The sequence below is a fragment of the Artemia sp. Qi Xiang Cuo genome, chromosome 1 (genome assembly GCF_049724085.1).
Source record: "Artemia sp. Qi Xiang Cuo chromosome 1, ASM4972408v1, whole genome shotgun sequence".
Taxonomy (NCBI): domain Eukaryota; kingdom Metazoa; phylum Arthropoda; class Branchiopoda; order Anostraca; family Artemiidae; genus Artemia; species Artemia sp. Qi Xiang Cuo.
This window is the reverse complement of record NC_142794.1, coordinates 79,316,179-79,344,161: the sequence shown is the minus strand read 5'-3', so window position 1 is coordinate 79,344,161 and position 27,983 is coordinate 79,316,179. Positions and strand designations below refer to the sequence as shown.

Below are 27,983 nucleotides of genomic sequence, written 5' to 3'. Positions count from 1 at the left end.
TCAGAAAAAATTATTAGAAGAATATTAGGTAGGAGTTATTTCACACAACTACTGTTTTGTCACTAAGAGATAAGCCGTTTTATCCTATAGGAGACTTGAAATTTGCTTGAGTGATTAAGACTGTTTTGTGACTATTTCTGTGTGTTTTGTTGGATTTTACGACTCAAGTCCGTTGGTGTTGGTGTTGTTGGTGTTGTTTGACTCAAGTCCGGAAAGGATGATTAATTCGGTAAGAGGCCAACCCCCCCCCCGCCATCTCAGTTGAGCTAATGATCCTGCTTGTAAAATAAAGCTACTATTTAGCAACCAATTTATTCACTAATTTTATTATATTTATAGAAAAAAAAAAAACAGTTAGTTGTCTGTAATAAGGCTGGTTTCAGTTGAATCCATGACGTTTGTATTTTCTGGCTCCAGATTTAATGGATATGGTCGGAGCAAAGGTTGTTTCACCTCCTTCTGTGTCAGCTCTTGTACCTGATCTGCCTGGGACTGAGTTTCAGCCAAAGTTATAGGAACAACAATACCTTGGCCCACTGGTTTTGGTTCGATTATATTTGGGACAGGGAATGGTTTTGTTTTTGGAAAATCTATGACTTTAGTTGCTATGGCTTGCTCTTGGTCGTCACTGTCTTTCTCCGTGATTGATTCCTTGTCGGGCTTATCATTTACAAAGATACCTTCTCCAACAGGCTTAGGTTCTATGGAACCAGGAACTGTGAAAGGTTTGGTTTTGGGGAAGTTTTTTATAGGTTCATTAATACCTTCATTGTTTTCACTATTTATGACAGGCTTTAAAGGAGTAATTCCGTCACCCACTGGTTTAGGTTCAATAAAATTAGGTACTGCGAAAGGCTTTGATTTTGGGAATTCTTTAATGATGTCAGATTGCAGTTCGTCCTGTAGAACACTGGACGTATCTCTTTTTAGTATGGGAAATGGTCCAAGAGCAACAGCCTGTGCTGTATTTCCTCTCACAGGAAAAGGTCTAGTCTGAGTTCCGACGGGACGAGGAATTCCTGTATTAGTGCCAGGAACTGGAAAGGGTCTTGTAAGTCTCTGTGGATTTGCCGCCCTTGTGACTATTTTCCCTTCGTGGGCCGCGTTTTCTTGCTCTGCAATCTGTGCGGGAACTAAGATGCCTTCACCCACTGGCCTTGGATGCCCAAATCCTGTCCCAGGTACAGGGAATGGTTTTGTTTTGGGAAAAACTTTTACGGACTCTTCTAAATTATTTTGTTTTTGATTTTCATCTTCCGTGTTCACAAAGTTTATTGGTACTGGTCCTAGAAGAACAGGAGTTGCGATTGGTTTCTTTATTATCACATCATCAGATCCTGCATCGGGATCTTCAACTTGTGGCAAGTTTTCCACTATTGATTCTACTTGTCTTGCTGATATCCGGAATGGCCGGAGGGCTGATTGAACAAAACCAGCATTTGGGTCTTCAACTTGAGGTGCCTGGTTTAGTGGGAACGGTCCACTGCTAACAGGTCTGTTCGCTCCACCACCTATTGGCCTTGGCCTAAAGGGTCTATTAAACTGTGGTACTGGCTGAACAGCAGGTTGAAGTGGGAAGGGACCTCCAGAAACTGGGATATTAGCAGCACCTCCGAACTGTGTCTGTCGCTCTATTCTTCCAGAGCTGTATACTGGGACCATAATTGGTCCTGTTTCTGTTTCCACACCAGCATAATACAAAGGGGTTTCAACAAAGGATCTTTGGTTATAGTAAGGGTGACTCTTGGGGTAGTACTGAATTATTTCAGGAAATGCAGATCTAAATTGAGCTTGTTGTTGGACGAAAGGGTCTTCGTCATTATTTGAGCAAGCGTATCCGAAGTTTGTCAATGAAAACAATGCAACCAAAAGCAAGGACCTGAAAGAAAAGATTTGTTGAAAGTGCATTCTTTGAACAAAGGCACGAAATATTTTTCGTTGCTTTTCTTATTCTGGAAAGGACGAACATTATGCTTTATTATTATGTAAAATGAAATAGAATCTGCCAGATAAACTATCTTTTCGTCTTCTGCTTTGCATGAAAGCAGTTTCTAATAAAGGAGAGCAGGGAAAGAGCAAGCCTTTCTTTAAATAAACATGAATTTCAGTTCATTTAAATATAATGAGTTTTGTTTCAGACTCTAAAAAATAAAATACAGATCTTCTGGTAGTTCAGGTTTCCTGGCATTCTTCCTTGTTAGTCGAGTGTAGCATTTAGTTTCGGATTTTTCTTGGTGGGTGAAAGTCGGACTATAGGTATTTCAGTCTGAGGCCCATTGTGAGTTCCTATTGTCTGATTTCTAAAGAAGTCAAATGATTTAAACTCTCCTCATGAGTAGTGAAGAAAGAACCAAGAATAATTTTTAAGCCCCTGTTTTGAATATTCTCAGTTATAGATGTCTGATCTTTGCTTGAATGATATGTTGAGCTTTCTGTGCTTTCCTGACTTCTCGATTTTCAAGACAAAAAAGGAAGGAATATATGCTCAACATTCCATGCCACAAAGATTTTCACCTCACTATACTGTGTCAATAAGGCGTTCCCTTGGTAAGCTAACTTCGCTTATATGCAGAAGAGGCAGCAGAATATCCAAGGGGAATCTTTGGGGGTTTTAACTCTTCCCAAAATCTAAAACAATATTTAAAAACATGTTTCTTTTATAGCTTTGAAAAAAACCTTTTTACTTAAACGAATCCCATTTCCCGAAGTGAAATCCTGTTTACCCCCCTAGTCAATACCTGTACTGTGACCTGAAATCGTAGTATTTCTTCTTATTCAGGCCTTTGCCTAAGGTTTTTCTGTCACATGGTCATTCTAAAGATCAGGAGGAGGAGGTCCCCAATGCGTCCATAAAATTGTCTCCATGGCAAAACCCGTGCCCATTCTAAGTTTTGTCTTGAACGTGACTCAATCGGTCCATATTTTAAAGATGATGAAATTTTAGTTTTTTCCTTTCTATTTTTTTTTCTAAAGCAGATGACGCAGAGCCTGCTGGGATATGGAAATTTCGACGAGAGACAGGGACGAATATTTCTTCTAAATAAGTGGATAGTGAAACTTTAAATTTGGTTAAGAGTTTATATCACTGTGCAAGTTCTCGGTATGTTATTTTCTTTAGTTCCACGATTTTAACGTTGCAACATAAGACGACAACTTTGCTATCATTTAATAACTGAGATTCAGCTCTATCCATTTATTGAATATTATTTTTGAAGTTTGCTTGGTATTTTTTAAAGATTAAAAAATCCGTTGAAAGTACTCGAGAAAGTGAAAAAAGTAAAACTTTTCGACTTCTCAAGTAGGTTTCGATCTTGTTGTGAGAATAAGTAATATCAGTGAATGGATAGATCTAAACTAATAAATCCAATCACAAGAACAACATGACCATTGGGTACAAATTACATTCATTGGCTTGTCGTAAAAGCAGCGTATTTCACAGGGGACAAGAACTTCATTCAATAAGCAAACAATCACTTTTTAGGAACAATTTTGTTTCAGCACCCGGAATTTTTATTAAAAATAAGATATGAAATAAATTATATACTTTGGTTCTGTAATATTAAAACCTGTTTTAGGTGGTTCGATATGAGAAGATATGAAACATCATTCAGAGATTTAAAGTTCTTAGGAAGACATATTCTTTTATAAAGATACAATTATGATAAAGCTTATAATATAATAACAAAAATTACAATATTTTATTTAAAATTACTATAGAGGATAAACCTTGAAATTCCAAAATCAAAAACATAACTGACAAAAACGAATAATTAAAATTGAGACTCAAAAATCTTAAACGACAACCAAGTAAGACGAAAATCAAAAGAATAAAATGTAAGTTTTCGCTGTAAAAATAGGAGTGTATCTAAAATTTTGCCCATTCTAAGGAATCATAAACCGTATCCAATGATGCCAATAGATGTCGATTGTGATAAACAAAAATATGACTTTGTGGTACAGATTGGATATGAGAAGTAATTTAGCTTTTTGTTTTCGCAATTCATACACATGAATAACAAGCGAAATAAAAGAAATCGATGCATGAGAATTTTCATAAGAAAGCGAATAAAATACAACCTAAGCAAATGTCTTCCAGTATGACTAATTTCAGTTTTCAGCGAAATATAAAACATGTACTGAAACGAAGAAATCAATAAGAATCTAAACCTTCATAGAGAATCACCGGTGGCCAGATAGGACGTTCAGCACGAATTTCTTTTCAAGCGGAACTACAAACTAATAAGAATTCACATCTTTTAAAAGTTATATTTATTTGTATGATGGAAAGGCCTTTTTCATTATTTCTAAATAACACGGTAAGCTAATAGCTGGTATGAGGACAAGAACCTTTTGTTGAGTCTTTACGTTATACCCCTTACTTTACAATGTAATCTTTAGTATTATGTCTGTTTTGTGCTAAGAAAACTTTTAAGCTCATGAAGAGCTTAGTGGCAGTTTTCTTGTGCTTTTCAGATATCCTATAATTGTATTCTACGATATCTTATATATCATATCTTTGTGAAGCAGTAGATTCAAATCGATTGGTGAATTTTGAGTAACTCCCAAGATGTGTCTCTATTTCGCTTTGCCACAATTCAAAATCATTTTCATGTAGCTCAGTAGCTTCCAACTGTAATTGTGGAAATCTGGTTTAGTCGGGGTTGTGTTTTGATTTCGGATGATCCGTATATAAGTGGGGACTTGGTTGCCACAACTTTAACTTATTTGATTTTTAGTGCGGTAGAGAAAACGCGCAATGATGGCCAAGATAGTTTTTTTTAGAAAAAAAAAACAGTTTCTTAAGCTTTTTATACCCTACATAATATGCTTTTTTTGACAAGCCCACATCTAAAAATTGCACCAAAAAAACGAGATACCTATGTCGTAGGATTCACCAGTTTAAGAACTATCCATTCATTAAGCGAGAATTATGATACTACTTATGATTTTTCCTTGAGAATGATCTAAAACTGCTTGAATAGGAAGTTTTCCTTTTCCCAACAAATTTTCAACAGATTTTACCCTAGAAAAAGCCAAACCATATTTTTTAAATGTAATACGACAAATGGACAAAGGGAACTTAGGCCTATAGTTGAATTAATATGATAATGGGATTTTTTTGTAATATTAATTTACTATGTTTCAAGAATACGATTTCATGTAAAAAAAAAAAAAAAAAAAAAAAAAAAAAAAAAAAAAAAACTAAAGAATGAAGGCACAGCATGACCAATTAAGCAGACTTAAATGACGTTAGGTACGTACACAGAATGGAGTACGTACTCTGTTACTCTTTTAACAATTTATTAAGAAATATTTGGCCAATGTTATTGTTTAAAGCAAATGCAAATGAATAAGCTTCCATATAAAATATATATATATAGGGTGTCGGAGCCAGTGTGCATTTAGGAACTGGGAAAATCAGCTTCTACAAATTTTCTCAATTTAATGGGAAAACAACTTTTCGCTATTTTAAAGTATGAATCCAAAAAGTACCAAGGACATCAAAATGAAACCTTTTTTCTCCTGAACCTATCTTAGGTCTATCCATACCGGAACGATTTTCCATACCATTCCATACCGGCCACGATTTTCAAATATTTTTCTGTTCATTGTCTAAAAGTTATGAAGGTACCACATTTTCGTCTGTACTACTACTACGTTAAACCTTCAAAATTCCGATAATGCTCTTCATCCGTGAAAATTCAGCATTAAAACTGTGTTTATTCTCAAAGATAACTACATCTTCAAAGGGCAGCTACACCCTCACAGACTGTTTGGTACAATTTACTTAGCTTATTTTTTGCTGACTTTTCACCAAAAATTTTTTTTTCTTTCTTTTTTTATCTGAAAACTTTCGATATCTGAAATGGAGGCCTTTTTCATTAAGAATCGAATACCCATTTTTTCACTTGTTCATTTCACTTAAGACAAATATGGTTGTCATCGGCGCCGGCAAGGGGGGGGGGACTGCCTGCTGATAGATTTTTACCCTATAATGAAAGTGTAAGAGCCTAACAACACAAGGAAAACGACTTAATAAGGGGCAATTTCGTTAAAAATATGCCTTCAAATTTTGTTTGTGATTACCAGAGTACCCATGAGCTGATATATGAAGCCACTATAATCAGAAATGTTTCCCCTGAACGAAATGCTGGGAATCTTTGTATTTTTCCCCCTGAACGGATAGGTTTTTTGTGTTTTATTGGCATTTATTTTTTTTTGAGGAGTGATTGTATTTATCTAGTTGTCGCTTTGAAAAAGATTTAATTTTTTACAGTTATGAAGTATAAAGGTGTCAAATATATTGGTTTTTGGTGTTCAAAATTCAACTAAAAATATTGAATTAAAAAAAATTATTTTATCTTTTTAATTTTAGTTTTAAAGTTTTACTTTGAACAAACTACTTTGATAATGCGTTGATTTTTATTAAAAAATTGAGTCCAAAAGCATTAAATATTTTAGTGTTTGATAACCAAGTTCAAAGCTGTCGATATTGTTAAAAAATATCCGTCCAACGCTTTGGCATTGCTCAACAGAACTGAATACTTGGAGTTTATATTTTAGTTTTTGTAAGTAGGCTATTGTTTGCTTAATTTTTTAAATTAATTACTTTTTCCATTTGTATATAGTTTTACTTTAATTGGCATACTTTTTTTCATTGCCTTTAGAAAAATGTTTCTCTGTAAGCTTTATTAAATAAAATAAAAATTTTTTCAACTGAAAGCAAGGAACAACGTTAAAAATTAAAAAGTATTACGTATATGAAGGGGGTTGTCCCCTTCCTCAATACCTTACTCTTTATGCTACAGTTTTTCAGCACTTCAAAAAAAAAGTTACTTATTGTTCTAATTAAACGACCCTTGTGTCTCAGTAGTTTTTTTTAAAGAATTGGGACAAAATTTGAACTTTAGCGTAAAGAGTGAGGTGTTGAGAAGGGGGCAACCCCCCTCATATACGTAATAATTTCTTTTGATATCAAAATTGATTCCAGATCATCAAGAATCTATTTTTTTTTTCTTTTGCTAACTTTCTATTTTCTGTTAGTAATGATTGATAGATAAATGTTTTGCCTTATCTATGAAAGCCGAAAGCAATTTTTGACTAAAAAAGTGCCTCATTGCACGTTACCTTAACTATAGCGTAATAGGGAGAATGCATGAAATCGTCTACAGAAGAAAAAATACAAACTTGTAAAGAATTTCAAGGGTATTTCCATATAGTTGTGTGCGGGAAGCAGCAAGCAACTCCGAAAAATAATAACGTTTGTAAAAAGTCAGTAGTTAAGTAAATTTAGTGCTAGACAAGTGGTTTTTTTATTTATTTGGTGAAAAATTAATTTTTTTTTACAAAAATATAAATCAAGCCGGTAAATCTTTTATGTTATTTCATAAATTTGCAAAATATATCCTTTATGTCCCAAATTTCTAAAATGTGTCCCTTTTTTGCCCTATTATGTCATGGCACACAGGAATATGTCCATTGGACATAAAATATGTCCAGCTGGCAACCCTGTTTGTCAGTACTTGTTCAGTATGTGTTTAAACTTTGATTAAAATCCTACTGGCAGTAGCAACCCTGATGAACTGAGTAAAGTAATGAAGATATTTAAGCTTTAGCTTGAGATCAGAATTACCGTCTCTCAAAAGCTATAAGCCTTTCAAGAATTGTTAAATTAAAATTTTGCTGTTTATCACTTTCCAGTTGAGTGAAAAATTTATAACTATTTTTATATAAAATTATTCACAAATTAAAATGATTTATATAAATACTAATTATCACAAAATGCTTTTTAATAATACTGTTGATGAACTTAGTATTAATGAAATGTTGTTCATAATGCAATTTTACATTATTTATCTCAAATATAAATGGAAAGGATATGAAACGAATATTTTGCAAATAAATTAGCTGAAACTAGGAGTTCCATCACACATATTTTGGCTACATAAATATTTAATAACAAGGGATTTCTATATTATTTAGCCTCTTTGTGAATATGGTCTAAAGCATGTTTAATAAAAGTAAGTTTACCCTCCATAATGATGAAAAGTTTGATTTTTCACTCAAGAAAGACGTTTGGATCCATATCCGATACATATAGGGACATACAAGTCACGATAGGTCATTAGATTAGATAAGTGTCATCGTCTCAATTGAGGGATGTGGAACTTCTTTTGAAACTTGTTTACCTTTTATCATAGGCAGCCCGATAGCGTTGCCTAAGTAAAGAATGATATTAGCTCAATGTATTATTTATTTATTTTTTTTAGACCAGGACAATGCTTTTTTTGACAAGCCCACATCTAAAAATTGCACCAAAAAAACGATATACCTATGTCATAGGATTCACCAGTTTAAGAAATATCCATTCATTAAGCCAGAATTATGATACTACTTATGATTTTTCCTTGAGAATGATCTAAAACTGCTTGAATAGGAAGTTTTCCTTTTCCCAACAAATTTTCAACAGATTTTACCTAGAAAAAGGCAAACCATATTTTTTAAATGTAATACGATAAATGGACAAAGGGAACTTAGGCCTATAGTTGAATTAATATGTTAATGGTATTTTTTCGTAATCTTAATTTACTATGTTTCAAGAATACGATTTCATGTAAAAAAAAAAAAAAAAAAAAAACTAAAGAATGAAGGCACAGCATGACCAATTAAACAGACTTAAATGACGTTAGGTACGTACACAGAATGGAGTACGCACTCTGTTACTCTTTTAACAATTTATTAAGAAATATTTGGCCAATGTTATTGTTTAAAGCAAATGCAGATGAATAAGCTTCCATATAAAATATATATATAGGGTGTCGGAGCCAGTGTGCATTTAGGAACTGGGAAAATCAGCTTCTACAAATTTTCTCAATTTAATGGGAAAACAACTTTTCGCTATTTTAAAGTATGAATCCAAAAAGTACCAAGGACATCAAAATGAAACCTTTTTTCTCCTGAACCTATCTTAGGTCTATCCATACCAGAACGATTTTCCATACCATTCCATACCGGCCACGATTTTCAAATATTTTTCTGTTCGTTGTCTAAAAGTTATGAAGGTACCACATTTTCGTCTGTACTACTACTACGTTAAACCGTCAAAATTCCGATAATGCTCTTCATCCGTGAAAATTCAGCATTAAAACTGTGTTTATTCTCAAAGATAACTACATCTTCAAAGGGCAGCTACACCCTCACAGACTGTTTGGTACAATTTACTTAGCTTATTTTTTGCTGACTTTTCACCAAAAATTTTTTTTTCTTTCTTTTTTTATCTGAAAACTTTCGATATCTGAAATGGAGGCCTTTTTCATTAAGAATCGAATACCCATTTTTTCACTTGTTCATTTCACTTAAGACAAATATGGTTATCATCGGCGCCGGCAAGGGGGGGGGACTGCCTGCTGATAGATTTTTACCCTATAATGAAAGTGTAAGAGCCTAACAACACAAGGAAAACGACTTAATAAGGGGCAATTTCGTTAAAAATATGCCTTCAAATTTTGTTTGTGATTACCAGAGTACCCATGAGCTGATATATGAAGGCACTATAATCAGAAACGTTTCCCCTGAACGAAATGCTGGGAATCTTTGTATTTTTCCCCCTGAATGGATAGGTTTTCTGTGTTTTATTGACATTTATTTATTTTTTGAGGAGTGATTGTATTTATCTAGTTGTCGCTTTGAAAAAGATTTAATTTTTTACAATTACGAAGCATAAAGGTGCCAAATATATTGTTTTTTGGTGTTCAAAATTAAACTAAAAATATTGAATTAAAAAAAAATATTTTATTTTTTTAATTTTAGTTTTAAAGTTTTACTTTGAACAAACTACTTTGATAATGCGTTAATTTTTATTAAAAATTTGAGTCCAAAAGCATTAAATATTTTGGTGTTTGATAACCAAGTTCAAAGCTGTCGATATTGTTAAAAAATATCCGTCCAATGCTTCGGCATTGCTCAACAGGACTGAATGCTGGAGTTTATATCTTAGTTTTTGTAAATAGGCTATTGTTTTGCTTAATTTTTTTAATTAATTACTTTTTCCATTTTTATATACTTTTACTTTAATTGACATACTTTTTTTCATTACCTTTAGAAAAATGTTTCTCAGTAAGCTTTATTAAATAAAATAAAAATTTTTTCAACTGAAAGCAAGGAGCAACGTTAAAACTTAAAACGAACAGAAATTATTACGTATATGAGCGGGGTTGCCCTCCTCGTCAACACCTCACTCTTCATGCTACAGTTTTTCAGCACTTCAAAAAGATGTTACTTATTGTTCTAATTAAACAACTCTTGTGTCTCAGTAGTTGTTTTTATAGAGTTGGGACAAAATTTGAAATTAAGCGTAAAGAGTGAGGTCTTGAGAAGGGGACAACCCCTCTCATATACGTAATAATTTCTTTTCGTTTTAATTTTCAATGTCGCTTTCTTACTTTCAGTTGAAAAAACTTGTTTTTTTAAATTTAATATCTGATTGTTTTTTAATAACGCCAGGATACCTGGCTCCACCTCCATGGAAAAATCCCCCTCCCCACAGAAATATCCTCTGGACAATTCAGTTCTGGCGAAAAATTTAACCCGGACAATTGCCCTTAACACCTCCACTCCTAAGATTGGATCGGTAAAGAAAAATCAAGACATAAAGAACTTTCGTATAGGAATTCTGGCAAATGCACTAAGTGTAAAATTTCCTTTGAAAAGTTCAACCCCTGGAAACTTCCCTCTCCATGTAAAATTTTCCCAGTGCAAAATCCTCCCAGCAGAAAATTCTTCCTTTCCTCCCCACCCGAAAAACTTAAAAAACTTTCCCCAATGGTTGTAGGGGGTCATTTTATCTCTAAAGACATAGTTGTCGGGCCCTTAAAGTATGCTGAAGAAAAAACCTAGCTCAAAATTTTGATCGAACGATTTTGGGAAAAAAGTGGCTGTGGGAGGGGCCCTAGTTGCCCTCCAATTATTTTGGTCACTTAAAGAGGGCACTATAACCTTTCATTTCCATCAAAATGAACCGTCTCTCGATGGTCAAGGCCCACTGGGTCGATACGATCACCCCTAGGGAAAAAACAAATAAACACGTATCCGTGATATTTCTTCTGTAAAAATTACAAAATTCCACATTTTTGCAGATGTGAGCTTGAAACCTCTACATTAGGCTTCTTTGATACACTGAACCTGATGGTGTAATTTTCATTCAAATTCTATGACTTTCTATGACTTTGAGGGGGTATTTCCCCTTTTTTTTAGAACATCAGGCAAACTTTCTCAGGCTCGTAGCTTTTGATAGGTTAAACTAAACTTAATTGAAACTTATATATTTTGAATCAGCATAATAAGCTAATTCTTTTGATATATCAATTGGTATCAAAATTCAGTTTTTCAGAGTTTTGGTTACTATTGAGCCCGCTCGCTCCGTACTTATAGATCATTACCACGAACTGTTTGATTGCCCATCAAAATCCAAACAGAGATCATTGAAATATGAAATATTTTGTTTTCTTTTCGCTATTGTATTTTTTTTAAATGTCTGAATATATAAGGGATTTAAGTTCGAGAAGAAGAATTGTCCTGTTGTGAAACACATACATTTTACATGACTGTTATAAAATCAAAATGTGGTATTTGTGCAGGCAGGAGGATTTTTAGAGTATCTCTACTCCTTCTGTAAACTATTCTAAGGTGCGGGAAATTGCATAAAGACAAGTCTACATTTGTTATAATCTACGGAAGCGATCTTTCTGTAATTTTGGTTTGAGTTTGATTTCTTTTAAGACTAAATACATAATAATTAAATATATTATTGATTAAAGAAATTGATCCCTTTGCCAGGAATCCTTGTGGTTTAAAATTTAGTGTGTTTTGTTTCATTTTGCATGTAATTTCATTGCTATTTTTATTTTAGACTTTTTTCTGAAAGTATTTAAAAATAAACTTATTCCAACATAAAAACAATTCCTGAAATATGTTCCCTGTGACTCAATCACCACTGATATTTTGGGATTTGCCCCCCCCCCTGGAAAATTTTCTGCCGGCACCCTTGATGGTTGTGTAAATTCCCGCCAAACCAATTCAAACAGTCAGGGTTCATTTATACTGTCCTTGATACTTTAGTTTGTCCTTGGTAATAAAGAATATATTTTAGAATTTATAGAATTAATAATCAATCAGGTACTAAAACATCGGCAAATGTAAAAAGTAAGGTTTAATCGATTGCGCCTCTGAACGGCTTATGTATAAAAATAATTAGCCTTTGTATGCATGCAAACATAAACGATATTTAATTCAACATTAATGTACCTTAACATCTTTCCAGTTTGATTTTCTCACTTCAGCGTTCAATTGACAACTGGCGTTTTAATGTTTTGCTTCCTTTATAAAGGGCCACAGGAATGACAGTTAGAAAAAACCATGTTTGAATTGTAAATAAGGAAACGTCTTAAGTCTTCATCAATTTTTCCGAGGACCGCCCCAAACTTATTTGTCCGTCCATTGCACTTTAATGACATTGCAGAATTAAATAATAAAAGATGCTTTAAAAGCTTGTTTCTGTAAATTGCGTCAGAAGAAACCATTAGGTTTTTATGACAAACAGTTGTTTTACCAAGAAAAAAACTATTGCCGAGTATAAATGTCCTTTCGTCAATTATGTCAGTTGGTCTAAAACAGAGTTTATTCACTGTATCGTAGCTATTTGTTTGCAATTTATAGATTTAATTAAATCACAATTGCTAGTGGATGAAAAGATACAACCAAAAGAGATGATAAGAGAATTTTAGGTCAGAGACCTTAAAGCTAACGGTGACTTTGCGAATAAGAAAAAGAAAAGAAACTTCAGTCTCTAACGAGAAGTAATATTAGATAATTTATCACTCATTTTTGCGGGTTGGATTATTTGAAGCAAGTCATGACAGCAAAATTTTAAACCAAGAGCTTAAAACCATTTGAGATCTAAAGTGGTTTCTTCATCAAATTAAATTCACTAGTTTAGCAGGAACCAAAACGGCTGAGTTACTGGCATATGTTCTACACATCCAAGCTTTTGAAAGAACTTTAATTAGAATTATTCGAAGGATTTTAGTCTTCAAAAAGACGATGAGTCTACAATAATTGTGGTAAAATAGCATATATTTTTTCATCTATTTCTTGAAATAAGAGCAATATTTTGTTAATTAATTTGAAAAAAAGAGTGATGTTCTTACAGGAAAACTATACGCAATAAAAGGCATATCTTAAATTAAACTGACTAACCAAAATATGCGGTTTAAAAATAATTAAAAATGATTTTGGGACTGAAATCGACCAAAAAAATAAAAAACCGGGTCTGGTTCACCTGTTATAATTTTTTTTGGAAAGTGCGGCTATCAATAGTTCTAGGCATTCAAGCTCCTAGAAAAAATTATATTTCCTTAACAAAGAAAGGGTTTAGCAGCTCAAACATTAGCTAAGTCTTCATTAATGAAAAAACATTCTAACGGCAAAATTTTTTATTGCGAAGCGTTTCTTCATTTTTCAAAAAGTAGAAGGTACGCCCCTCCCCACCCCATTATTTAGGAAGCGATGGAGGAGCTAAAAAATTTTGAATGGTACCCACTTCAGAATATCTTACGTTCAAAAATATCGTAGATTAGAACAAGGAAAAGGAAGTTTATTTGAAGGTTTCAATGAAAAATTTATTTTCACATTAATAAATCCTTTTACCTAAACTCTAAGATGCTCACAAGTTTATATAGATTTCTCTTTTAAGTTGAAGACAAAACTGACTCCTATTTGCATGTAGATGTCCAAAATTGTAACATTTTACAAGATTTACTATCTGAAATTTCAAAGTTATCTACCTTCATCAAGTACCAAGGTTGTAAATGTGCACCCCCTATTTGCAGAAGAATTAGAAAGTTTTCGACTAAGTCCAACTTCTTGATTAATATTTTCATTATTCAATTGATACTTAACCCATTCTCGGTATATAAAGCTTGCTTTCCTTGAATTTCCAAGGTAATTACCCACAGGATCAAAACGATCAAGACCTTTGAAAAGGGCAGCTCTCTTCCCTAATTCTTAAATGCGGGCTACTATTTGAGACTTCAAAATTAACCCCTTCCTCATTGTCCACTCAATAGAGCAAAATGTACCCCAAAGAGCGGAGTTTTATTATTTCTACCTCCTAAACAAACAAAAAAAGAACAACATTAACCTGAAAATAATTTTCTTGGTTTGATACTCGCTTTCCAAAATACTGATGTGCTAAACTAGACTAGTAATCCTGCATAGATCACCTTAGTTTGGTCACTAAAGGTGAAAAAATTCAAACTTAATTGACAGATATTTATGCTCGGAGTTAGCAGAAGCAATTTTTGGTCGTGGCCATGTTTTTTTTATGTCCTGGTCTATTCGTTTTTGTATATGTAAACATTTCTTCTAATCATATACCGTCTCAGTTTTGTTTTACAGTTTCCGCGCTGTGTTGGGATTTTCACTTTAATACTTCATCTTATTTTGTATTTTCTCCATTGCATTGACAGGCTCATGTTAAAGATGCAGATTAACTATTTACGTTTTGCGTTTTTTTTTTTTTTTTTTTTTTTAATTTCACAAGCTTGAAGTCCATGTTTTCACTTCAGTCTGTTCTTAAATTCAGCATTTTAAGCACTAAAATGCCCAGTGAGAGAAAAAAAAGCCAAAAGTAAGCAACACATTCAGAAGAATGCGTCGTCCATGAGTGAAACATAAATAAAATAGTTTAAGCAATCACAGTTTAAAGTTACCATCTAGAACCTACTATTCTTTGAACAGTGATAAAGTAAAAATCAAATACTAAGTGATTTCACAAATATTTCCAATCAATGCAGGAAGGCTAGCCAAAATAGCTTACCCTAATTAAAAAAAAATCAAAGATGTTCTTAGTTTTTTTTCTATACTGGCGTAACAAAAAAGAAACAACAACATCGAAAACTATTCTTTAAACCAGACAGGGACGGATCCAGGATTTTTTTTTTTTAGGGGGGGAGGGCACAAAACAGGTTGATCCGATAAACTTGCGTTAGGAGCAAGTTTAATTAACGCAAACTTGAGTTAATTAAGTAACTTACACTACTTTAGACTACGCTAGGGGGGCACCCCTCTCGCCCCCTGGATCCGCCACTGAAACCAGATGGGAGAACCTCTAGTTTTTTTTGCCAGTTTCATAAATACAAAGACTATTAATGAGTACTGACAGGCTAGGGAGTCTCCTTACCTGCATATTTATCTGCAAAGTTAAACTATCGTGACCTTGACAGTTTCTTAGCAACAAATGAAGGAGAGGATTACTAAAGTACGTATATGAGCATTGAAGTCGGGATAAAGTTTCCTACTAAACAAACGCTTGTGATTGTTTTCACCTTTGACTGAATGCTAAACCAGAAGACTTTTGGGGTCATAAAAGTTGCTTGCATAATTTGAATAGCCGGTCCTGGTCAAAAGCTCATTGACCTTGTCCGAAATTTTCCACCTTCTTTCGAAAATATAGAGCCCTTGGTAAATAGCCATAAGATGATAGCTAAGTCACAGCAACGGGTTTTCAGTATGGTGCAAATTAAAGTAAACATCTAACTAATGTTCCAAAATAAAGTCAAACAAGAATTTCAACTGAATTCCATCTGCGCAGCTTATCGCATTTATTTTTCTTTATTAAAGTGAAGATTACACATCCAAAAATTCAACTTCTGAGAAAAGTGTTTCAATTAGGCACTCTTCCAAAATCATAATAATAAGAGTCATTCTTTTGGGTATTCTCTGTGTCATTCCTTTTCAATATACCAGATGGTCAAAGTTATATTGGGAAAAAGTTTATAAATCTACAGGTTATCGCTTCAAAAAATCACAAGAGAATCCACTATAGCTCAAAATCTTTTTCCACTGATCCTTTACTTAATTCACTACAAGCAAATTATAAGTCTCATTGCCAAAATCATCCTCATTTAATCCATTTCCATTGCAAAATAACAGGATTAAAGTGTTGTTAAACTAGGATTTAATCTTAGGAGTACAACAAAAAGGAAACGCAATAGTAGGTACATGATTATTATGCTTCCTTCCTCACATTGCCTTTTTTTAAATAAAAAAGGTTTATTTATTTTTCTCAGATAGAATTGCATAAGCAAGAAAAATGAGCCACGTAATAAACGCTAAGAATCCAGATTCGTACTTCTAGATTAAACGTATTTGAACACTCTCAGACAAGTTTCTTTCATCCCCGGAAGCACAAGCACCGATTTGCATCTTCTTCCTTTTCAATTGTAGGACTAATTTCGTCGCATCAAAGCAATTTGTAATCGAGATATTTTATTTTCAAATGAATTCTCAGAAATATTGTTGAGACCCAAGGAGATTTTAACGACTTCATTGTATTTGAGCTAGGTAGAATTTGTTAAATGTTATTATTCGCTGAGAAAAAAACAAATTATTTTTCTACTTTAGGAATTGAGACACATAAGCACTTGAACGAGACCTTGACCCTCTCAACTATCCAATCACCTAGGACAAACAGTATAACCAAACACAATCAACCAAAAAGAAAGTCCTAGACATGCAGCATTGTCATTAATAAATGTAAGACATCATAAACTTAAAAGTAAAATACCTCAAATCTAATGAAATATTCCCAAGTGATCATCTTCCACCAGTCTGGCTCTTGGGAGGAATACTCACCTGCCTATATGAATTTTGGCGTATTAGATTCCTGATCCCAGCAAAATTACATAAGTTCAAATAATATTTCTTCCTCAGTATTTACATCAAAGTATTTAGTTTTCCCAAATTTGGGCTATGCATAACCTTGGTCACATTATAACCTTGACCGCTTAGCCGTGGTCACATTATAATCACACTTGTGGATAAAATGAAAATTCAACATAACCACGTCGCCAATTATACATAGTCAGAAGCTTGGAACAGTAGTTTTACTGTTTCTATCATAAATTTGGTAAGAGATATAAATTACAAAGTGCTAGTAAGCAATACTTGGGGAAAAAATTAGCGTTGACAAAAGCTTTACTAACCGATATCTTGCTATCTCAGTTTTCCGCTTCAATAGTACAAATGTGACCGCAAGATCAAGAAAAATACAATTGTTTCTAACTCTAGGAATTTTTAATTTCTAAGAAAACGCATGCCAACCATGTAAATAAGTTATTTTCCTCGTTTTTCAACATGGGAGGGGTCAGGTTTCAAAACGTTAGATTTAGGGCATAGACTATGAAAAATGGATTTGCCATCTTAAAATTTGCATTCTCCGGGATTTTGGGTCTTTTCGGGAAAAAACGCTGTTTTCTGGTACGAATGCCAGAAAACACCACTTTGCTGTGGCACTATCTTTTTCTTTCTTAAAAACGGCACTACATTTAGAATTTCCGTTCAAATGAGCTCTCTATCACTATTCTAGGACTACTGGTTTGGTACTTTCTTATTTCTGGTGTGAACTTCAATATTACTAGAGTGACCTCAAAATGGAAGAAAAAACACATAGCGTGCTTAAATTTTATCCGTTTTTTCAATAGATGCAGCAACAACCTGGCTTACGAATGAGTATTCTCACACAAAATGTTGTCGAACGGTGCCGAAAGAAAGCAAATAAGGCTCCAAGACAAAATATTCTATCGACAAATCTCAGATTTTTTCATTCTCAAGTTTCACAATAATTTAAATGACAGTGGATATTGAAATAAATTTATACATAAAAGGTCATGGTTGCAGCATTAGCTGCAACCTAATAAATAGCAAACCACAGCCCATACTGACCAAAAGTTAAAAAACGCGTTTAGAAAAAAACTGCCTAGTGAAAATTACCAATCTGACAATGATCCATGAATGGTAACTATTATTTCGGTTCGTCTTAAAAGTAGAAGTTTATTATGTAAAGAAATTTATGATTTCGAAAAAAAGCCTCAAACCCCTCGAAAATAGTGTCAGATCAAAATGAATAGTGTACCATTAGAATCAGCAGTCAAAAACCTTTTTTAGGGAAATTGCACTCCCCCGTCTTGAATAACAAGGAAAATCAATTTTTGCATGGTTAGCACTGAACTGTCTCCCGTTTTTTTAGGGCTAGTGGTTTACAAGAAGATCATAGAGAGGTGCTTAATGGCTCATTCAAAATCTCATATCTACGCACTTTTTAATAAATTCGACCATCTGCAAGTGTTATATGGCACTAAAAATGGCACTTTTTGTGCTATTTCTCAAGGGGTGGGGCTACCAAAACGTTGTAGACAGGTTTTTAATAGCTCATATAAAAGGCATTGCTCATATCTTACGTCCTTCCTATAAATTCCACCATCTACAAGTTCTAAATGACACTAAAAATGGAACTTTTGATGCCACGTCTCAAGTGGAAAAGCTGGTGCTAGTGGGCTAAAAAAAGTTTTTAGAGTGATGTTTAATGGCTCCCTTGAAAGCTATTGCTCATATCTACGTGATTTTTATCAATTCTACCATCCATAAGTGCGATATAGCCCTAAGAAAATCTTTAAGTAGACCAGCTTGGAAGTATAAATCGGTATCATTGTAATAATTATGGTCCAAAACCATTAACTGGAGGTTTGAAAGAACACCTCCCGTGTGTTCCTCCTCAAAGCCCCCTTAATAAGCTACATAATTAAAATTAGATTATTTGAGCCGAGGTTCTGTTAGTGTAGCGTTGGACTTCAAATCAGAGTGTCTTGCGTTTTCACTATTCAAAATAGTGAAAAATAATTCACTATTTTTGTAAATGTGATGCACTTATTTTTTAAACTTGTCAAAGATTTTGATTCAGAAGGGAACACAAGTCATCCAGTTCATGGTTTGCAACTACATTCTTAGGGTAGTTGAAACAACGCAATTACGCGGAATTACGCCCAGCCAGTGGCGTACTTTCGTCAAATTCCTGGGGAGGGGGGTGCAAGGTTGGAGCTAATTTTCCCAAATCAAGTGAAAATGACAGAGAAAACTGAAAAATGAGTCATATTCTTGGTTTGGGTTTCTTGGTTTGGGACGCGGGTCAGTGGTGTGACCCTGTAAGCTTAGCCAGAGTCAACCCAGCTCTAAATGGGTACCTGGAGAAATCTGGGGAAGGTAAAACAGGAAGGGTTTGCGAAAGCATAGGTTGGCTGGCCCCCAGCCCCCCATTGCATTTCCTGGCTGAAGGGCCACGAAACGGAGATCAGCACCGCCGGTTTGGACCTTAAGGGTCTAGTGCCGCATCCTTTACCCTTTACCTTTCCAATCGCGCTGCCTAAGTATAGAACGATTTTGGCACAATGTTTTATTTATTTAGACCAGGGCACTTCGTATCGAAGAAGTTGGCATAGAAACTTGGAAAAGGGCTCATTCAATTGGAAACTGGAACGGCTAGAGCCATTTTTAATAGTCGAAAGTGATCGGAAGGCAACTAACACCCCTTCCGCGCCCACCATTTCCCCAAACACATCCAATCACAATTTTGAGATAGCCATTTTGTTCAGCGGAGTTAATTTCCAGATAGAAATTATTTTTTTGAGGAGAACACTCCCCCACAGCCCTCAGGGCAAGGATTTTAAGTTATGCCCTGGGGGCATATAAGGTTTTTATAGAAAGTGTTTCAAAAAGGGCTCATTCGATTGGAAATTCAACGTAGTTGAAAGGTCCAGAAATTATGTCTTTGAGGATGACAACCCCCTCACAATTCGCTAAAAAACCCCTATGCCTTCCCAAGGCCAGAACATAATTTGCACTTTACTAAACAATACAAATGAATGTGCATTGTCAGTTTAATATACATATACTAATATTTAGTAATCAAAATGTTAATATAATTTGATTTATTAAAGTTATAAAAGTAAAAACATTGATAGTTTTTCAGGAAAGTGCAAATTATGTTCTGGCCTTGGAAAGGCATAGGGGTTTTGAGCCCTATTCATATTAATATCTGCTTGTTTTGAGTTTGACTCGGATATTTATTGTAATTTCTCTTCGTTTTGGGTTTCATTTATTTATCGATGCTGATTTGTGGTAGTTTCACGCTTAGTAGATTATTTGCTTTTATTTTTGCTCATTTTTGGTTTTATGGAGTTTTTTATTTTTCTTTGAAAAACTTATTTTGTGGAAAAAGTTTTTTTTAATTAATAATAAAAAAAGGTAGATCTACTAAAAAAAATGACCCGTTTTTGTGAATGCTTGAATTATGCAGGATTATCTTAGTTTGGACAAGATTTTTGGAGAAACTAAATTTCAGCTTCGGGGGGGGGGGCAAACTGGGGTCTGGGGGAGAAAAATGAGGTCTAGGAGGGGCAGTTCACCCCTTTTCCCTATAGAAAATTACGTCCCTGATCCCAATACCTTGTCACCTAGTGTTTGGAGAAGTGTAGTCATGTGGTTTTGGAACTACTCAAATTTGAATAGGTTAAAAAAAGGATTACTTATGGTTATATTTACTTATTGAAATTATTTACTTATTTTTACTATTTAATAGAGAGGATAAAACTATTTGTAATGTATAGGTACTTTTACTTTTAGAAAAATAGATACTTCTACAATAACAAGGAAATCGATGCGCGATACCAATCTTAGAAGTTAATTCTTAGTTTGCAATTCATTTTTAATATAGAAAGGCTTGAGAGCTAGATAGTTTCTTTGAGAGAGAAAGCTGGCATAACTTTTTCAGAGTTGTAAGTCGGTACCGGGCGTATTGGTACCGCGCGTATCGGTGTCAGGCGTATTTGTATGGGGCGTTTTTTTAATCATGATTTTGTGGCTTTTATATGATTTTTTTTTTAATTAAAATTTGTACATTTTTCTATGTTTGTAGGATTATAGAAAACTAGCGCTTTACCGAAAACACAACACAATATAGGAGTTAAGGTACAGTAAAAGTAGACCATTTAAGGACACTTTTAACAGTTTAAAAATAAAGCATTTTAAGATTGTTTGTTATTTTTCTTTGTTTAATTGGCATCACTTCTGCACAATGAGCACAATGAGGTTAAATGTGACAGATAAAAATTTTCAATAAGATACCAAATCTCTTTTACAGCCAATATTTTGAATTTACATACTAAATTTAAAAATCTTAATAGTCGATCACTTTGAAAGACAAAATTAGTGGAATATAGATTTAGCCTTTGATGACGGGGCGATTTCACTTGAATTCTTTTAGTATTATTTTTGAAATTTGCCACGGAGGGGTAGCCTCCTTTGTCCCTCTCCTTCTATATATTATGACATTTTTGGCTTATCTTTTTAACCTTCTTTTCGAGCTCAGCTCTCAGCTCCTTGTTGGCTTTATTTAATTACTTGTGTTTGTTTATTTTGGAAATAAAAATCTTGAATCTTGAATCCATTGATTGACTGTCACTTTGGATCTGGAAAGGATACTTTATTATTATTTTGTAAAGAAGTTTGAAGTGAACCAGTCTTGAAAGCATTAGACTACAGACTTACTTTAGAATTTGTATCATAGCTTGAAATTCTCCGCTGTATGAAAAAAACCGGATTTCCAGAGTTCATATTATGGTTTATTTGTTCTTCATTTCGAGTAATACTAGTAAAACCAATATGTTACCTTATAAATCAATCGATTATCTTTGGTACGCTGTTTAATGACTTTGCAGTTCTGAAGATAATATTTATATTTTGCCTAAGTTTTTAAGGTTATTTTTATTGTACACTGAAAGTTACTGACATTACAGTTCGTGTAATACTATGAAAAGCGCTAGATTAGTTTGTTGTTGTGAGGCTATGTACTCACTTCTGACTCCTAGATCAATATTCTTATTTTTAATATTTGACTTTAGTGTTTTCAGTAAAGCACTAGTTTTCTATAATCCTAAAACATAAGGAAATACCGCCAGTTGGTTTACTTGAGCTAGTTTTATCGATATATATTAGATAGGCTGTGAAGTAAGAATTTTGTTCGTTTTGAGTTTCCATGCCGCTCTTTGCTTCCTTCCAAAAAACTAAATTTTTTAAATTAATGCTAACTCGTTGGAAGATAAAGTGAACCTAATCTCCATTAAATCTTGGATTAAGACTAGTTTTAAAAAGAAGATCAGATCTTCAGCAGCGATCGGAGACCATCTGAAAGTTGGTTCCCACATTTTCCGATCTGTGGGAAGTCGCGGAAAGGACGCATGAAAATGCATTGAAAATCACAGAGATGAAACAGTAAAATCGTAAATATCCTTATTTTATCTTAAAGAAGGTGAGTTGCAATCCATTTGTGGCAACAGAACTTCTACTATAGCTAATTACTGAGCGTGTTTTCTTTTCGAAATTCCCCACCTTTCCTTTTTTTGCGCAAAAAGGTTGGAAAGTTCATCTACAAACCTCAAAATCGCAATGGTTTTCAGAATGTGGGGAATGAAAAAGGTCTCACATTTTCTGGTACAAAATTAAAAAGTGAATCTGGAAAACAAAGGGTTTAAGGGCATTAAGAAGACAGAGAAGCAGAAGGAACATTTGAAAAAATTGAACCAATACATATTGAGCTGATTGTTCAATTTCTCCCCTTTTTCAAAACTGTTACAGTTTAAATTTTTCCCTTTTTTCAACGCTAAGATCTTGCTTTATACAGGTGAAACACTCTTCTTCTCCTCCTTCCTTATTGTTCATTTTCTTCTTTTTCTTCCTCCTACCCATGGACCCTTTGTTTTTTAAGATTTGTTTCTTTGCTAATGCACCAGTTTGCCTTTACATCTTTTATTTTCCTGTACAACTCAGAAATTAGTAGAAACAAACATGAAAAGCAAAACGATACGATAGACTTGAAATGTTTCTTTCTAAGTCTAAGGAAAACGTTACTATGTTTATTAAAATACTTGGACGCTTTGAAACAAAATTAGTTTCTAACTAATATCGACAAGCAGAGTCAATGCCAATTAAAATGAAAAAAAATTCATTCCCTAAAATCACAAGAAAGATCTTCTAGAGGCCAATTTCACCAAGTCAACGTTATGTTTTTCCATGTGGATAAGAATATTTCCCAAAAGTCAGAACTAATACTCAAAACCACCAACAAATCTTTCCCTAAATTTCCCAAAATAACTTTTAAAGACCAATTTGATCAAGTCTATATCTTTTCTTCATATGTCCATAAAGATTTTTTTTTATAAAGTTAAGATTAATACTCAAAATAGCGAAAATTCGTTCGATGAAGTCACAAAAACAGTTTTAAAGGACAATTTGACAAGTTGATTTCTTATCTTTCTATATCTAAAGAACTTTTCCTAAGAGTTAAGGTTGATGCTCAGTAACGAGGAAAAAATCTTTCAGTAAATTCATACAATATATATTCGAAAGACCAAATTAACCCTGTCAATCTCTTATCTTTCTACTTTTATAAGAGTTTTTCCTAAAAGTAGGAATTATTGCTCAAAAACAACGAAAACTCTTTCACTAAAATTACAAATGAGCGCCAAAATAGTTGGCTCCCATTTTTTAGGAACAACTTTGACAAGTTCATATCTCTTATTTCTATACTCGTAAGGTTTTTTTTTCTAAAAAGGAAAAATTACTACTGAAAATGATAAAAAAATTTTCTACTAAAATCGCAAAAAATATAGGTTAGGGGCCAACTTGAATAAATCCATATGTTTTCTTTCCATTTTCGCTGTTTTTTTTTTAAAGTAAGGAATATTACTAAAAATACCAAAAAACACACGAAAATAGCCTTTAGGGGCCAATTTGACCAAGTTTATATGTTTTTTTCTATATTCAAAAGAATTTTCCCTAAAAGCAAGGATTAATGCTGAAAAATTACGAAGAATCTTTCACTAAAATCCCCAAAAAAGTTTTTTAGAGGCCAGTTTGAGAAAATCTATACCAAAAGCTCTTCAAATTTAAGCAGGCTTTGAACTTGCTGGTTTTCGTTACTTGTTACATATAGAACGGACCATAAACCCTAAAAAATGTAATTGAATTATCACCTAAATAAAATTATATTATTTAAATGCATCACTTCGACGTTTCAAAGTTTGAAGCATTTCCTCTACATCTATTATCTTCTCTCTGGGTTTCTTTCCATCAGCTCTTTCTACTTCTTCCTTATCAATTTCCAACCAATCGCGAAAGTCAACCGGATTAACACCTTAAGAAAAAACGCTAAGTTAACAATAACAATAACACGCCATTAATCCAAAACAATATTATATGAGCATGCATATACATCAAAGATTGTCAATAGCACAATTTCATCTCCCTTTTTAAATTTACGAGTCATAGTCAGAACCCATTTTATCAACAAGTTTGGAACAATGACAATAATAACATAACAATGACAATGACAATATTAATAATAACAATAACACACCATTAATCCAAAACAATATTATATGAGCATGCATATACATAAAAGATTGTCAATAACACAATTTTATCTCCCTTTTAAATTTATCAGTCATAGTCAGAACCCATTTTATCAACAAGTTTGGAACAATGACAATATTCAAATTGATATCCGTAAATCAAATCTTTCACAGGAATCCGTGAAATTTCCACGATTTTTTCGTTTGAAAGAATTTATTTCTGAATTCTATTTTAACATCTAGTTGATGATGTTTTAATTATTTTTCTGTTATTGTTGTTACTAGATTATATTCATTTAAATTAAAAATAAATAAATTTGAAGTGAAAGTAAGGAGCAACTTTAAAACTTAAACGAACAGAAAGTATTCCGTATAGAAAGGGCGATGTCCTCTACCTAACTCCTGACTCGTTAAGCTAGATTCTTAGTGCTTTAAAAAAGCTTATTTTTCCAATTCAAAGGTGCTCGTGTTTCAGTAAATTTTCTTATAGAAATCTGGTCAAAAAGTCAAACTTTAGAGTACAGAGCGAAGAGTTGAGGAAGAAAAGTCCCCCTCATATAAAGCATAATTCTTGTTTGTTTTAAGTTTTAAAGTTGCTCCTTACTTTCAGATGAAAAAACTTGTTTTTTTTAAGTTTGATTCTTGATCGTTTTTCAAATCATGCAAAGCTCAACCACTATATGACGTGGGATGCCAGTCCATTAAACACCCGTGTTCTGAAGCCCCTCAGCTTTCGGAAAGCTTCTTCATTTTTCGGCTTAAGAATTAAAATGTTGGATCGTAATATAAATTACAGACACAATTTGAAACAGTTGTTGAATGAGTCCTTAATAATATTTTTACCATAGAATTTTGGGTGTACAAAGTGAGGTATTACAGCTCATTGGGATGGAAATTCCGTGCGACTTCTGATCGTCTATGCGGTTGAAGCCATCACAACCTCTATATTAGTGTTCTCTGATGTTTAAAATCATTATATACAAATGTTTAAATGCATTGAAACATTGTAACCTATATAAATAGCAAAGGGAATTATTGTCATTTAAAATTTCCAAAAACAAAATTCCTAGCAGCTTCCCCCCTCCCCCTCACAAGAAAATTCCTGGCGAGACTCATGATGTCCTGCCTTGTCTTTTCCATCTCTGTACCAAAAGGTATCTAAATGTAATATTTTATTTTAGAAAGAGAAACATTTAATTGCTACAAGGTATTGAATGCATTTAATATGCGTTCAGTATTGAATATACTATAAAGGAGATTTTATATTTAATTCTAATTAAATAAATTAAATTTGATAAGTAGACTTCTTTCTTTTCCAATAAAACTCTTAGTTTTCTGTATCTGTTTATCTTGATATTTTTCTACGAGGTCAAGTTTTATTAAGATTTTGTCTATATATTAATTCCTCTCACTTATCTCAAATCTTTTCTCGCGTCTCATGACTAAACTTGGAAATTGTGACCTTACCCTTGAAATTTGCCTTATATCCCTTACAGTAGTAATATTGACGGAAACTATGCAACGAAACTCAAAATGTATGAGAACCCAAAAGATGCTATCCCCAAAATGACAAAAAAAGTTGTTTCCCGGGACAATTAGTGAGGCCAAGTTATTTATCAATGCATATTTATTTTTGATCCTTGCTCTCCTGTGCTCCAGATCACTTTTTTATTTTATTACTGTAGCATCATCCAGACGCGTTCCGCACTAAACCAGAAGTCTTCAAAGTTTTCCCACGCTTAAGGCCCCGCAGCCATGAAGTAAGCACTAGATATTTTGCATTGGCTGTACAGCAGTGATCTATTAAGGGAGTGGGGGTTCTGAATATCCAGTAATGGCTTGTAACTATTATGCATATTATTTACAACTGAAAATGTCAGAACTTTTGGGATTACGGAGGGTCTTCCATTACGAAGGGGACTTTTTGGATTGGGAACAGGGTCTTACCTCTAAAAAATATTGATCAATTTGAAAGTTAATCCATTTAGACCTAATTATCTACCTAATTTATTAGTAAAGCAACAAAGTAACGCTTCCTTATGCCAACTTGTTTAGTACTTGAAGATTTCACGGCACAATATTACTTTTAAAATTAACTGCATCACTAAAATACATGTCTAAGAAGGACATGCAAGCAATAGTAAAATATTGGTGACATATATTACTAGATTTTCCGCCACTATCCTATCACAAAAATACTATTTTCAAACCTATCTTCTCGTCCGGAATGTACGTTTCAAGCATTTTTTTCATGTTTTTAGTTCATTTTCTTCCTGTCCTCTAAAGGAAACGGGGAAAAGGGAAGGACATCGGGAAAAGCCCCCTCCCTTCACTGAAAGTTCTAAATTCAACTCTTCTGTCCTTTGCAACTCTAGCTCTCTTTGCTGTATTCTCTCTTCTGTTTTTCTCTACTTTGAATAATATTGTATGATTTATTTTCTCTTTCCATTGACGACTCGCAGATGGTAAGCTAATGAGTCATAATGTTGACAATAATCTTTTCACTTCATTTGTTTGTTTAAAAAACGTTTGTTTGTCATTTCTTGTCTGTTTAAAAATGCAAATTTTTCAATTGATTCATCATCGATACAGCTCTTGCTTTTATGAGTGTGTAATAGGTAGACTGATGCCCTCCCCCCAAGTGAGATCCTGGCTATGTCAAAGCTTAGGGACGTAACTAGTTCTCTTTCCTTTTCAAATTGGAGGGAAGGAGGGGACAGCAACTAGATGAACCCCATCTTTCGCAGCTTCTAGATAAATTAGGACCAACAGCACTTACTTCGAACTTGTGGACTGACGAAGGAACTTGAAGCGAAGGAAAATATTGAAGAGGTAGAGGCTTCATATAGCGATGATGTCGACTTCAACACAGTTGAAAGTGACGATCTGGGCGTCGAATTTCAGTGCAGTCAATCAGTAGACCATGAATCAGAAGGCGACGATCACAAAGCAGAGGTATCAGAAATAAATTCATCTTTGGGAATTTTCAGGAGATTATAATTCGGCTTGCGAAAGTTCCATGACATTCCTGATGAGCATAAAATCATTAAAGTTCCTACTCTAAACATATAATTGAAAGACGTTCTCCAAGCCATTTCGACTGATTGTGAGATATTTCGGAACATGATTAGAAAGGAAGCCAACATCTAGAAGCTGTTGGATTCCAAAAATTCTTAACCGTAGATGAAAAGCTCTATCAAGTAGCCCAAAAAGAAATATCGTCAGAAAACGAGGACTTTTCTCACCTCCCTTCCTTACTCAATGCTTTTCTTTAACGGTGGAATATAGTAAAGACGATCATGTCCGTTTTTGACCAAGCGAGACTCTGGCAGTTGTTTGCTGTGATTGGAGGTTTCGATAAAAAGGAGTATTCGTTCATTAAGGAGGCTAAAGATCACAGCACTGCCTAAAAGGACTGTGGTTCAGCCTTCAGATTGAGACGATTCATCTCTTTGTTATAGAGCAACACCTATGTCCTTTAGGCCTCCAGTGTCTATTAAGAGAGTCCAAGAAATTTTACAAAATTTTGAAGGATGGCGTGCTCGACGAGGAAAAGCTGATCGTCAGAGCTCATTTTGGGGCATTCTATTCTGAAAGTCTGTAATGTCAGCAATGGCTGCATGGGATTCAATGTAAACGGAGAGCTGGCATCTGCATATGACCAGCATAAAACATCGACGACTA

At 33.8% G+C, this 27,983-nt stretch overlaps 2 protein-coding genes across 6 annotated transcripts in view; both read right to left on the bottom strand.

Annotated features, from left to right (window-relative positions):
• Positions 1-330: 330 nt before the first annotated feature.
• On the bottom strand, positions 331-12,394 carry LOC148956769 (uncharacterized). The gene is made up of 2 exons (XM_089087250.1): positions 12,304-12,394; positions 331-1,879 (listed from the first exon to the last, which is right to left on the bottom strand). Exons 1-2 carry the CDS (start codon positions 12,309-12,311, stop codon positions 355-357), a joined length of 1,533 nt encoding a protein of 510 aa, XP_088943376.1. The 5' UTR covers positions 12,312-12,394; the 3' UTR covers positions 331-354.
• A 10,404-nt stretch (positions 12,395-22,798) lies between these two features.
• dare (NADPH:adrenodoxin oxidoreductase, mitochondrial) overlaps positions 22,799-27,983 on the bottom strand; it is a 75,055-nt gene continuing 69,870 nt past the window's right edge. For 4 of the 5 annotated variants that reach the window (XM_089096370.1, XM_089096387.1, XM_089096376.1 and 1 more), the window contains exon 8: positions 22,803-24,082. In XM_089096370.1, coding sequence (XP_088952496.1) covers positions 23,937-24,082 — 146 coding nt within the window. In that variant the 3' untranslated portion in view covers positions 22,803-23,936. Of the gene's footprint in view, positions 24,083-27,983 lie in introns of all 5 variants that reach the window. The other variant, XM_089096392.1, reaches the window with a different exon arrangement.